Source organism: Oncorhynchus nerka, unplaced genomic scaffold, assembly GCF_034236695.1.
Source record: "Oncorhynchus nerka isolate Pitt River unplaced genomic scaffold, Oner_Uvic_2.0 unplaced_scaffold_1095, whole genome shotgun sequence".
NCBI lineage: Eukaryota > Metazoa > Chordata > Actinopteri > Salmoniformes > Salmonidae > Oncorhynchus > Oncorhynchus nerka.
The window spans coordinates 48712-62500 of record NW_027040222.1 but is presented as its reverse complement, the minus strand read 5'-3'; the positions used below and the strand labels follow the sequence as shown (position 1 = coordinate 62500).

At 55.2% G+C, this 13789-nt stretch overlaps 1 protein-coding gene across 1 annotated transcript in view; it reads right to left on the bottom strand.

The window, feature by feature from the left end:
* Positions 1–13789, bottom strand: part of exoc6 (exocyst complex component 6) — an 89687-nt gene that overhangs the window by 35387 nt on the left and 40511 nt on the right. Inside the window, exon 12 of the mRNA XM_065016188.1 lies at positions 6922–6951. Within this exon, the coding sequence (XP_064872260.1) occupies positions 6922–6951 (30 nt within the window). The remainder of the gene's footprint in view (positions 1–6921; positions 6952–13789) is intronic.

Genomic DNA, 13789 nt, shown 5'->3' with positions numbered 1-13789 from the left:
TTAGACTGGTCCCAGGTCTGTTGATTAGTCTGGTCCCAGATCTATTGATTAGACTGGTCCTAGGTCTGTTTGTGAAGATGGCGTTGATTAGACTGGTCCCAGGTCTGTTGATTAGACTGGTCCCAGGTCTGTTGATTAGACTGGTCCCAGGTCTGTTGATTAGTCTGGTCCCAGATCTGTTGATTAGACTGGTCCCAGGTCTGTTTGTGAAGATGGCGTTGATTAGACTGGTCCCAGGTCTGTTGATTAGACTGGTCCCAGGTCTGTTGATTAGTCTGGTCCCAGGTCTGTTTGTGAAGATGGCGTTGATTAGACTGGTCCCAGGTCTGTTGATTAGACTGGTCCCAGGTCTGTTGATTAGACTGGTCCCAGGTCTGTTGATTAGACTGGTCCCAGGTCTGTTGATTAGACTGATCCCAGGTCTGTTGATTAGTCTGGTCCCAGGTCTGTTTGTGATGTCTTGGTACTTTATGGTCACTGTCACCATAGGAGACAGCACAAACAGATCTGGGACCAGTCTAGAGTTGGACATGTTTCCCAGGTTTTCAGTTAGCTTTCCCGAAATTCCCAGGTTTCCTGCTTATTTCTAACTGGTATTTCTGGAAAACCTGTGAATTTGGTGAAAGTTAAGTGAATCTTTCAACCCTATAGACAGTGATCCCAGGCTGCGCCCTGTTGCACTCACTTCCGTCATCATGAAGTGCTTTGAGAGACTAGTCAAGCACCATATCACCTCCACCCTACCCGACACCCTAGACCCACTCCAATTTTCTTACCGCCCCAATAGGTCCACAGACGACGCAATCGCAACCACACTGCACACTGCCCTATCCCATCTGGACAAGAAGAATACCTATGTGAGAATGCTGTTCATCGACTACAGCTCAGCCGTTAACACTATAGTACCCTCCAAACTCGTCATCAAGCTCGAGACCCTGGGTCTCGACCCCGCCCTGTGCAACTGGGTACTGGACTTCCTAACGGGCCGCCCCCAGGTGGTGAGGGTAGGTAACAACATCTCCACCCCGCTGATCCTCAATACCGGGGCCCCACAAGGGTGCGTTCTGAGCCCTCTCCTGTACTCCCTGTTCACCCATGAATGCGTGGCCACGCACGCCTCCAACTCAATCATCAAGTTTGCAGACGACACTACAGTGGTAGGCTTGATTACCAACAACAACGAGACGGCCTACAGGGAGGAGGTGAGGGCTCTCGGGGGGTGGTGTCAGGAAAATAACCTCACACTCAACCTCAACAAAACAAAGGAGATGATCGTGGACTTCAGGAAACAGCAGAGGGAGAACCCCCCTATCCACATCGACGGTACAGTGGTGGAAAAGGTGGAAAGTTTTAAGTTCCTCTGCGTACACATCACAGACAAACTGAATTGGTCCACCCACACAGACAGCGTCGTGAAGAAGGCGCAGCAGCGCCTCTTCAACCTCAGGAGGCTGAAGAAATTCGGCTTGTCACCAAAAGCACTCACAAACTTCTACAGATGCGCAATCGAGAGCATCCTGGTGGGCTGTATCACCGCCTGGTACGGCAACTGCTCCGCCCTCAACCGTAAGGCTCTCCAGAGGGTAGTGAGGTCTGCACAACGCATCACCGGGGGCAAACTACCTGCCCTCCAGGACACCTACACCACCCGATGTTACAGGAAGGCCATAAAGATCATCAAGGACAACAACCACCCGAGCCACTGCCTGTTCACCCCGCTATCATCCAGAAGGCGAGGTCAGTACAGGTGCATCAAAGCTGGGACCGAGAGACTGAAAAACAGCTTCTATCTCAAGGCCATCAGACTGTTAAACAGCCACCATTAACATTGAGTGGCTGCTGCCAACATACTGACTCAACTCCAGCCACTTTAACAATGGAAAAATGTATGTAAAAAATGTATCACTAGCCACTTTAAACAATGCCACTTAATATAATGTTTACAAACCCTACATTACTCATCTCATATGTATATACTGTACTCTATACCATCTACTGCATCTTGCCATAATGAATCACTAGACACTTTAAACAATGCCACTTTTATATGTTTACATACCCTACATTACTCATCTCATACGTATAAACTGTACTCTATACCATCTACTGCATCTTTATGTAATACATGTATCACTAGCCACTTTAAACTATGCCACTTTGTTTACATACCCTACATTACTCATCTCAACCTCTCTGGGGAGGTTCCCAGTGCTTGGAAGGCCTGTCTCACCTCTGGGGAGGTTCCCAGTGCTTGGAAGGCCTGTCTCACCTCTGGGGAGATTCCCAGTGCTTGAAAGGCAGCCAAGGTTGGTCCTTTATTTAAAAGGGGGGTATCAAGCTGATCCTAACCATTATAGGCCCATTTCTATCTTGCCCTGTTAATCAAAAGTGTTGGGAAAACTTGTCAATAATCAACTGACTGGCTCTCTGTTATCCAATCTGGTTTCCGCTCAGGTTATGGAAGTGTCACTGCAACCTTAAAAGGTAATAAATGATGTCACCACTGACCTTGATTCTAAGCAATGTTGTGCTTCTATTTTTATTGACTTGGCCAACGCTTTTAATACGGTAGACAATAAATTCTTGTGGATCGGCTAAGGAGTATTGGTGTCTGAGGGGTCTTTGGCTTGTTTGCTAACTACCACTGTCAAAGAGTGCAGCGTACAAAGTCAGAACATCTGTGGTCTCAGCCACTGCCCGTCACCAAGGGAGTACCCCAAGGCTCGATCCTAGGCCCCACTTTCTTCTCAATTTACATCAACAACATAGCTCAGGCAGTAGGAAGAAGCTCTTTTAATCCATTTATATGCAGATGATACAGTCTTATACTCAGCTGGCCCCTCCCTGGATTTAGTGCTAAGCACTCTACAACAAAGCTTTCTTAGTGTATATATATAATATATATATATATATAGCCGGCTACCACCCGGTTACTCAACCCCGCACCTTAGAGGCTGCTGCCCTGTAGACATGGAATCACTGGTCACTTTAATAATGGAACACTAGTCTGTTTAATAATGTTTACATACTTCTTTACTCATCTCATATGTATATACTGTATTCTATTAGACTATTTTAGTTAATGCCACTACGACATTGCTTGTCCTAATATTTATATACTTATATATATTATACTTAATTATTTATATACTTAATTCCATTATTTTACTTTTAGATGTGTTTGTTTCTCCGATAGAGCTCCATTTTTATGGAACGGTCTGCCTACCCATGTCAGAGACACAAACTCGGTCTCAACATTTAAGTCTTTACTGAAGACTCATCTCATCAGTGGGTCATATGATTGAGTGTAGTCTGGCCCAGGAGTGTGAAGGTGAACGGAAAGGCTCTGGAGCAATGAACCGCCCTTGCTGTCTCTGCCTGGCCGGTTCCCCTCTTTCCACTGGGATTCTCTGCCTCTAACCCTGTTACGGGGGCTGAGTCACTGGCTAACTGGGGCTCTTTCATACCGTCCCTGGAGGGGGTGCGTCACCTGAGTGGGTTGAGTCACTGATGTGGTCATCCTGTCTGGGTTGACGCCCCCCCCTTGGGTTGTGCCATGGCGGAGATCTTTGTGGGCTATACTCAGCCTTGTCTCAGGATGGTAAGTTGGTGGTTGAAGATATCCCTCTAGTGGTGTGTGGGCTGTGCTTTGGCAAAGAAGGTGGGGTTATATCCTGCCTGTTTGGCCCAGTCCGGGGGTGTCATCTGATGGGGCCACAGTGTCTCCTGACCCCTCCTGTCTCAGCCTCCAGTATTTATGCTGCAGTAGTTTATGTGTCGGGGGGCTAGGGTCAGTTTGTTACATCTGGAGTACTACTCCTGTCCTATTCGGTGTCCTGTGTGAATTTAAGTGTGCTCTCTCTAATTCTCTCTTTCTTTCTCTCTCTCTCTCGGAGGACCTGAGCCCTAGGACCATGCCTCAGGACTACCTGACATGATAACTCCTTGCTGTCCCCAGTCCACCTGGCCATGCTGCTGCTCCAGTTTCAACTGTTCTGCCTTATTATTATTGGACCATGCTGGTCATTTATGAACATTTGAACATCTTGGCCATGTTCTGTTATAATCTCCACCCGGCACAGCCAGAAGAGGACTGGCCACCCCACATAGCCTGGTTCCTCTCTAGGTTTCTTCCTAGGTTCTGGCCTTTCTAGGGAGGTTTTCCTAGCCACCGTGCTTCTACACCTGCATTGCTTGCTGTTTGGGGTTTAAGGCTGGGTTTCTGTACAGCACTTTGAGATATCAGCTGATGTACGAAGGGCTATATAAATACATTTGATGTATGGTTGTGAATGGTTAGATATTACTGCACTGTTGGAGCTAGAAACACAAGTATTTAGTCAGATATTACTGCGCTGTTGGAGCTAGAAACACAAGTATTTAGTCAGATATTACTGCACTGTTGGAGCTAGAAACACAAGTATTTAGTCAGATATTACTGCACTGTTGGAGCTAGAAACACAAGTATTTAGTCAGATATTACTGCACTGTTGGAGCTAGAAACACAAGTATTTCGCTCCATCAGCAATAACATCTGCTAAATATGTGTATGTGACCAAAAACATTTGATTTGCCATATGTTATCCATACAATCTGTTACACATACTGGATACTGAGCTGTACAAATAAAGTCATCCATTTAAGTCATTTAGCAGACGCTCTTATCCAGAGCGACTTACAAATTGGTGCTTTCACCTTAGTGGAACAGCCACTTTACAATAGTTGCATCTAGGTCTTTTAAGGGGGGATGAAATTACTTTATCCTATCCTAGGTATTCCAAAGGGTGGGCAGAGTAGGGCAGGGGGGCAGAGTTATCCAGGCAGAGTAGGGCAGGGGGCAGAGTAGGAGAGGGAGGGGGGCAGAGTAGGACAGGGAGGGGGGGCAATGTAGGACAGGGTAAGGGGAAGGGGGGGTAGTAGACCCTGTGTGTGTTTACAGACAATGTACAGATAAAATAACCTTTAGATTTAACTTGCACTAAACGTGATGGATGGTATGTAAATTACTATAGTTCAGCATCATCACAAGTGGAGGAAGCAACAAGCCTGGATGCAAATCCACAGTACAGACATGATCATGCATTTACCCAGAACTGGACAGGGTAGGGGGGGGGGGGGGCAGAGTAGGGCAGGGTGGAGGGGGCAGAGGACAGGGGGCAGGGTGGAGGGCAGAGTAGGACAGGGAGGGGGGGACAGAGTAGGACAGGGGGGGGGCAGAGTAGGAGAGGGAGGGGGGCAGAGTAGGAGAGGGAGGGGGACAGAGTAGGGCAGGGGGGGGGCAGAGTAGGACAGGGTAGGAGAGGGAGGGGGGGCAGAGTAGGACAGGGAGGGGCAGAGTAGGACAGGGAGGGGGACAGAGTAGGGCAGGGAGGGGGCAGAGTAGGGGGGGGGAGGGGGGGGCAGGGAGGGGGCAGGGAGGGGGGCAGAGTAGGGCAGGGAGGGGGCAGAGTAGGGCAGGGAGGGGGACAGAGTAGGGCAGGGAGGGGGACAGAGTAGGAGAGGGAGGGGGGGCAGAGTAGGGCAGGGAGGGGGACAGAGTAGGGCAGGGAGGGGGACAGAGTAGGGCAGGGAGGGGGACAGAGTAGGGCAGGGAGGGGGGACAGAGTAGGGCAGGGGAGGGGGGGCAGAGTAGGGCAGGGAGGGGGCAGAGTAGGACAGAGTAGGAGAGGGAGGGGGGCAGAGTAGACAGGGAGGGGGCAATGTAGGACAGGGTAGGGGGGGTAGTAGGGCAGGGGGGCAGAGTAGGACAGGGTACGAGGGGCAGAGTAGGGCAGGGAGGGGGCAGAGTAGGAGAGGGAGGGGGGGCAGAGTAGGGCAGGGGGGGCAGAGTAGGGCAGGGCAGGGTAGGGAGGGGCAGAGTAGGGCAGGGAGGGGGGGCAGAGTAGGACAGGGAGGGGGCAGAGTAGGGGCAGGGTAGGAGGGGCAGGGAGGGGGCAGAGTAGGGTATGAGGGGCAGAGTAGGACAGGAGGGGGGCAGAGTAGGGTAGAGGGGGCAGAGTAGGACAGGAGGGGCAGAGTAGGGCATGAGGGGCAGAGTAGGGGAGGGGGACAGAGGGGGGCAGAGTAGGGCAGGGTAGGAGGGGCAGGGGAGGGAGGGGCAGAGTAGGGTATGAGGGGCAGAGTAGGGCAGGGGGAGGGGCAGAGTAGGGCAGGGTAGGAGAGGAGCAGGGGGGGGGCAGAGTAGGGTAGAGGGGGCAGAGTAGGGCAGGGTAGGAGGGGCAGGTAGGGGGCAGAGTAGGGCAGGGAGGGGGCAGAGTAGGGCAGGGTAGGAGAGGGGGCAGGGAGGGGCAGAGTAGGGCAGGGTGAGGGGCAGAGTAGGACAGGAGGGGCAGAGTAGGGCAGGAGGGGCAGAGTAGGGCAGGGGGCAGAGTAGGACAGGGGGAGAGGGGCAGGGAGGGGACAGAATAGGGCAGAGCAGGGGGGATGCAGAGTAGGGCAGGGAGGGGGGGGTAGAGTAGGGCAGGGGGGGAGGGGGGGCAGAGTAGGGGGGGGGGCAGGGGGTGGAGGGGGGCAGAGTAGGGCAGGGAGGGGGGGGCAGAGTAGGGCAGGGAGGGGGGCAGAGTAGGGCAGGGAGGGGGGCAGAGTAGGGCAGGGAGGGGGGCAGAGTAGGAGGGGGCAGAGTAGTGCAGGGAGGGGGGGCAGAGTAGTGCAGGGAGGGGGGCAGAGTAGTGCAGGGAGGGGGGGCAGAGTAGTGACAGGGTAGGAGGGCAGAGTAGTGCAGGGAGGGGGGCAGAGTAGGGCAGGGAGGGGGGGCAGAGTAGGACAGGGAGGAGGGGCAGAGTAGGACAGGGAGGGGGGCAGAGTAGGGCAGGGAGGGGGGGGGCAGAGTAGGGCAGGGAGGGAGGGGCAGAGTAGGGCAGGGGGGGGCAGAGTAGGACAGGGAGGGGGGCAGAGTAGTGCAGGGAGGGGGGGGGTACTTACCGACATGGCAGCATGGTCATTGCAGTTATTCTGAGCAGAACCAGAACCACCCAAACAAATGAAACATGTCCAGAATAGGAGGGAAAGAAAGGATGGCAACAATAAATGGACAGGAAAAGAAAAACCAGAGACCCAGCATGCTTGGCAGAGGAAGTCAAATCAATAGAGAAATACATTATAGATTTACTGTGGGAGACAGAGGAGACATTCCTGAAGAAAAACATCTTAAAAAACAAAACGTGAATAAAAAGCTGGAAATGATTGTATTCAAGATAAGGAGGCTGGTGTACAAAGCAACCAGCAACAGGTCTGGTCTGGGGTTCCACCAGCAACAGGTCTGGTCTGGGGTTCCACCAGCAACAGGTCTGGTCTGGGGTTCCACCAGCAACAGGTCTGGTCTGGGGTTCCACCAGCAACAGGTCTGGTCTGGGGTTCCACCAGCAACAGGTCTGGTCTGGGGTTCCACCAGCAACAGGTATGGTCTGGGGTTCAACCAGCAACAGGTCTGGTCTGGGGTTCCACCAGCAACAGGTCTGGTCTGGGGTTCCACCAGCAACAGGTCTGGTCTGGGGTTCCACCAGCAACAGGTCTGGTCTGGGGTTCCACCAGCAACAGGTCTGGTCTGGGGTTCTACCAGCAACAGGTCTGGTCTGGGGTTTCACCAGCAACAGGTCTGGTCTGGGGTCTCACCAGCAACAGGTCTGGGGTTCCACCAGCAACAGGTCTGGTCTGGGGTTCCACCAGCAACAGGTCTGGTCTGGGGTTCCACCAGCAACAGGTCTGGTCTGGGGTTCCACCAGCAACAGGTCTGGTCTGGGGTTCCACCAGCAACAGGTCTGGTCTGGGGTTCCACCAGCAACAGGTCTGGTCTGGGGTCTCACCAGCAACAGGTCTGGTCTGGGGTTCCACCAGCAACAGGTCTGGTCTGGGGTTCCACCAGCAACAGGTCTGGTCTGGGGTTCCACCAGCAACAGGTCTGGTCTGGGGTTCCACCAGCAACAGGTCTGGTCTGGGGTTCCACCAGCAACAGGTCTGGTCTGGGGTTCCACCAGCAACAGGTCTGGTCTGGGGTTCCACCAGCAACAGGTATGGTCTGGGGTTCAACCAGCAACAGGTCTGGTCTGGGGTTCCACCAGCAACAGGTCTGGTCTGGGGTTCCACCAGCAACAGGTCTGGTCTGGGGTTCCACCAGCAACAGGTCTGGCCTGGGGTTCCACCAGCAACAGGTCTGGTCTGGGGTTCCACCAGCAACAGGTCTGGTCTGGGGTTCCACCAGCAACAGGTCTGGTCTGGGGTTCCACCAGCAACAGGTCTGGTCTGGGGTTCCACCAGCAACAGGTCTGGTCTGGGGTTCCACCAGCAACAGGTCTGGCCTGGGGTTCCACCAGCAACAGGTCTGGCCTGGGGTTCCACCAGCAACAGGTCTGGTCTGGGGTTCCACCAGCAACAGGTCTGGGGTTCCACCAGCAACAGGTCTGGGGTTCCACCAGCAACAGGTCTGGTCTGGGGTTCCACCAGCAACAGGTCTGGTCTGGGGTTCCACCAGCAACAGGTCTGGTCTGGGGTTCCACCAGCAACAGGTCTGGTCTGGGGTTCCACCAGCAACAGGTCTGGTCTGGGGTTCAACCAGCAACAGGTCTGGTCTGGGGTTCCACCAGCCTCAGGTCTGACGGTTCCACCAGCAACAGGTCTGGGGTTCCACCAGCAACAGGTCTGGGGTTCCACCAGCAACAGGTCTGGTCTGGGGTTCAACCAGCAACAGGTCTGGGGTTCCACCAGCAACAGGTCTGGGGTTCCACCAGCAACAGGTCTGGTCTGGGGTTTTACCAGCAACAGGTCTGGGGTTCCACCAGCAACAGGTCTGGGGTTCAACCAGCAACATGTCTGGGGTTCCACCAGCAACAGGTCTGGGGTTTTACCAGCAACAGGTCTGGGGTTCCACCAGCAACAGGTCTGGTCTGGGGTTCAACCAGCAACAGGTCTGGGGTTCCACCAGCAACAGGTCTGGTCTGGGGTTTCACCAGCAACAGGTCTGGTCTGGGGTTCCACCAGCAACAGGTCTGGTCTGGGGTTCAACCAGCAACAGGTCTGGGGTTCCACCAGCAACAGGTCTGGTCTGGGGTTTTACCAGCAACAGGTCTGGGGTTCCACCAGCAACAGGTCTGGGGTTCAACCAGCAACATGTCTGGGGTTCCACCAGCAACAGGTCTGGGGTTCCACCAGCAACAGGTCTGGGGTTCCACCAGCAACAGGTCTGGTCTGGGGTTCAACCAGCAACAGGTCTGGGGTTCCACCAGCAACAGGTCTGGTCTGGGGTTTCACCAGCAACAGGTCTGGTCTGGGGTTCCACCAGCAACAGGTCTGGTCTGGGGTTCAACCAGCAACAGGTCTGGGGTTTCACCAGCAACAGGTCTGGTCTGGGGTTCAACCAGCAACAGGTCTGGTCTGGGGTTCCACCAGCAACAGGTCTGGGGTTCCACCAGCAACAGGTCTGGTCTGGGGTTCCACCAGCAACAGGTCTGGGGTTCAACCAGCAACAGGTCTGGTCTGGGGTTCAACCAGCAACAGGTCTGGTCTGGGGTTCCACCAGCAACAGGTCTGGTCTGGGGTTCCACCAGCAACAGGTCTGGTCTGGGGTTCAACCAGCAACAGGTCTGGTCTGGGGTTCCACCAGCAACAGGTCAGGTCTGGGGTTCAACCAGCAACAGGTCTGGGGTTTTACCAGCAACAGGTCTGGTCTGGGGTTCCACCAGCAACAGGTCTGGGGTTCCACCAGCAACAGGTCTGGTCTGGGGTTCCACCAGCAACAGGTCTGGTCTGGGGTTCTACCAGCAACAGGTCTGGTCTGGGGTTCCACCAGCAACAGGTCTGGTCTGGGGTTCTACCAGCAACAGGTCTGGTCTGGGGTTTCACCAGCAACAGGTCTGGTCTGGGGTTCAACCAGCAACAGGTCTGGTCTGGGGTTCCACCAGCAACAGGTCTGGTCTGGGGTTCTACCAGCAACAGGTCTGGTCTGGGGTTCCACCAGCAACAGGTCTGGTCTGGGGTTCTACCAGCAACAGGTCTGGGGTTCCACCAGCAACAGGTCTGGGGTTCTACCAGCAACAGGTCTGGTCTGGGGTTCAACCAGCAACATGTCTGGGGTTCCACCAGCAACAGGTCTGGGGTTCTACCAGCAACAGGTCTGGTCTGGGGTTCCACCAGCAACAGGTCTGGTCTGGGGTTCCACCAGCAACAGGTCTGGTCTGGGGTTCCACCAGCAACAGGTCTGGTCTGGGGTTCCACCAGCAACAGGTCTGGTCTGGGGTTCCACCAGCAACAGGTCTGGTCTGGGGTTCCACCAGCAACAGGTCTGGGGTTCCACCAGCAACAGGTCTGGGGTTCCACCAGCAACAGGTCTGGTCTGGGGTTCCACCAGCAACAGGTCTGGTCTGGGGGTCCACCAGCAACAGGTCTGGTCTGGGGTTCTACCAGCAACAGGTCTGGTCTGGGGTTCTACCAGCAACAGGTCTGGTCTGGGGTTCCACCAGCAACAGGTCTGGTCTGGGGTTCCACCAGCAACAGGTCTGGTCTGGGGTTCCACCAGCAACAGGTCTGGTCTGGGGTTCCACCAGCAACAGGTCTGGTCTGGGGTTCAACCAGCAACAGGTCTGGTCTGGGGTTCCACCAGCCTCAGGTCTGACGGTTCCACCAGCAACAGGTCTGGGGTTCCACCAGCAACAGGTCTGGGGTTCCACCAGCAACAGGTCTGGTCTGGGGTTCAACCAGCAACAGGTCTGGGGTTCCACCAGCAACAGGTCTGGTCTGGGGTTTTACCAGCAACAGGTCTGGGGTTCCACCAGCAACAGGTCTGGGGTTCAACCAGCAACATGTCTGGGGTTCCACCAGCAACAGGTCTGGGGTTTTACCAGCAACAGGTCTGGGGTTCCACCAGCAACAGGTCTGGTCTGGGGTTCAACCAGCAACAGGTCTGGGGTTCCACCAGCAACAGGTCTGGTCTGGGGTTTCACCAGCAACAGGTCTGGTCTGGGGTTCCACCAGCAACAGGTCTGGTCTGGGGTTCAACCAGCAACAGGTCTGGGGTTCCACCAGCAACAGGTCTGGTCTGGGGTTTTACCAGCAACAGGTCTGGGGTTCCACCAGCAACATGTCTGGGGTTCCACCAGCAACAGGTCTGGGGTTCCACCAGCAACAGGTCTGGGGTTCCACCAGCAACAGGTCTGGTCTGGGGTTCAACCAGCAACAGGTCTGGGGTTCCACCAGCAACAGGTCTGGTCTGGGGTTTCACCAGCAACAGGTCTGGTCTGGGGTTCCACCAGCAACAGGTCTGGTCTGGGGTTCAACCAGCAACAGGTCTGGGGTTTCACCAGCAACAGGTCTGGTCTGGGGTTCAACCAGCAACAGGTCTGGTCTGGGGTTCCACCAGCAACAGGTCTGGGGTTCCACCAGCAACAGGTCTGGTCTGGGGTTCCACCAGCAACAGGTCTGGGGTTCAACCAGCAACAGGTCTGGTCTGGGGTTCAACCAGCAACAGGTCTGGTCTGGGGTTCCACCAGCAACAGGTCTGGTCTGGGGTTCCACCAGCAACAGGTCTGGTCTGGGGTTCAACCAGCAACAGGTCTGGTCTGGGGTTCCACCAGCAACAGGTCAGGTCTGGGGTTCAACCAGCAACAGGTCTGGGGTTTTACCAGCAACAGGTCTGGTCTGGGGTTCCACCAGCAACAGGTCTGGGGTTCCACCAGCAACAGGTCTGGTCTGGGGTTCCACCAGCAACAGGTCTGGTCTGGGGTTCTACCAGCAACAGGTCTGGTCTGGGGTTCCAACAGCAACAGGTCTGGTCTGGGGTTCTACCAGCAACAGGTCTGGTCTGGGGTCTCACCAGCAACAGGTCTGGTCTGGGGTTCAACCAGCAACAGGTCTGGTCTGGGGTTCCACCAGCAACAGGTCTGGTCTGGGGTTCTACCAGCAACAGGTCTGGTCTGGGGTTCCACCAGCAACAGGTCTGGTCTGGGGTTCTACCAGCAACAGGTCTGGGGTTCCACCAGCAACAGGTCTGGGGTTCTACCAGCAACAGGTCTGGTCTGGGGTTCAACCAGCAACATGTCTGGGGTTCCACCAGCAACAGGTCTGGGGTTCTACCAGCAACAGGTCTGGTCTGGGGTTCCACCAGCAACAGGTCTGGTCTGGGGTTCCACCAGCAACAGGTCTGGTCTGGGGTTCCACCAGCAACAGGTCTGGTCTGGGGTTCCACCAGCAACAGGTCTGGTCTGGGGTTCCACCAGCAACAGGTCTGGTCTGGGGTTCCACCAGCAACAGGTCTGGTCTGGGGTTCCACCAGCAACAGGTCTGGGGTTCCACCAGCAACAGGTCTGGGGTTCCACCAGCAACAGGTCTGGTCTGGGGTTCCACCAGCAACAGGTCTGGTCTGGGGTTCCACCAGCAACAGGTCTGGTCTGGGGTTCCACCAGCAACAGGTCTGGTCTGGGGTTCCACCAGCAACAGGTCTGGGGTTCCACCAGCAACAGGTCTGGGGTTCCACCAGCAACAGGTCTGGTCTGGGGTTCCACCAGCAACAGGTCTGGTCTGGGGTTCCACCAGCAACAGGTCTGGTCTGGGGTTCCACCAGCAACAGGTCTGGTCTGGGGTTCTACCAGCAACAGGTCTGGTCTGGGGTTCCACCAGCAACAGGTCTGGTCTGGGGTTCCACCAGCAACAGGTCTGGTCTGGGGTTCCACCAGCAACAGGTCTGGTCTGGGGTTCCACCAGCAACAGGTCTGGTCTGGGGTTCCACCAGCAACAGGTCTGGTCTGGGGTTCCACCAGCAACAGGTCTGGTCTGGGGTTCCACCAGCAACAGGTCTGGTCTGGGGTTCCACCAGCAACAGGTCTGGTCTGGGGTTCCACCAGCAACAGGTCTGGTCTGGGGTCTCACCAGCAACAGGTCTGGTCTGGGGTTCCACCAGCAACAGGTCTGGTCTGGGGTTCCACCAGCAACAGGTCTGGTCTGGGGTTCCACCAGCAACAGGTCTGGTCTGGGGTCTCACCAGCAACAGGTCTGGTCTGGGGTCTCACCAGCAACAGGTCTGGTCTGGGGTCTCACCAGCAACAGGTCTGGTCTGGGGTTCCACCAGCAACAGGTCTGGTCTGGGGTTCCACCAGCAACAGGTCTGGTCTGGGGTTCCACCAGCAACAGGTCTGGTCTGGGGTTCCACCAGCAACAGGTCTGGTCTGGGGTTCCACCAGCAACAGGTCTGGTCTGGGGTCTCACCAGCAACAGGTCTGGTCTGGGGTCCCACCAGCAACAGGTCTGGTCTGGGGTCTCACCAGCAACAGGTCTGGTCTGGGGTCTCACCAGCAACAGGTCTGGTCTGGGGTCTCACCAGCAACAGGTCTGGTCTGGGGTCTCACCAGCAACAGGTCTGGTCTGGGGTCTCACCAGCAACAGGTCTGGTCTGGGGTCTCACCAGCAACAGGTCTGGTCTGGGGTCTCACCAGCAACAGGTCTGGTCTGGGGTTCCACCAGCAACAGGTCTGGTCTGGGGTTCCACCAGCAACAAGAGCACAGCGTATGTCCTCTGTCTCTAGCTACCTCCCGACCAACTGGGATTGGCTCTTTGGTCTGTTTCATTGCAGTTGTTCTCCCCCAGAAATGACCATCTCATTTTGTTATGTTGTTTTGCTGTAAGGATTCATATCCTCCCCAGTCACTCTTCAGTCTAACATTATGCCAAGTCATTATCAAAACCTAGAAGGATCTTGTTCCCTTGAGCTTTTCTGTGGAACTAAAAGAATGAAATTGGCACCGAAGATAAGCAGTACACAACTCCAACACTGAATACACAGTACTGCAGTACACAACTCCAACACTG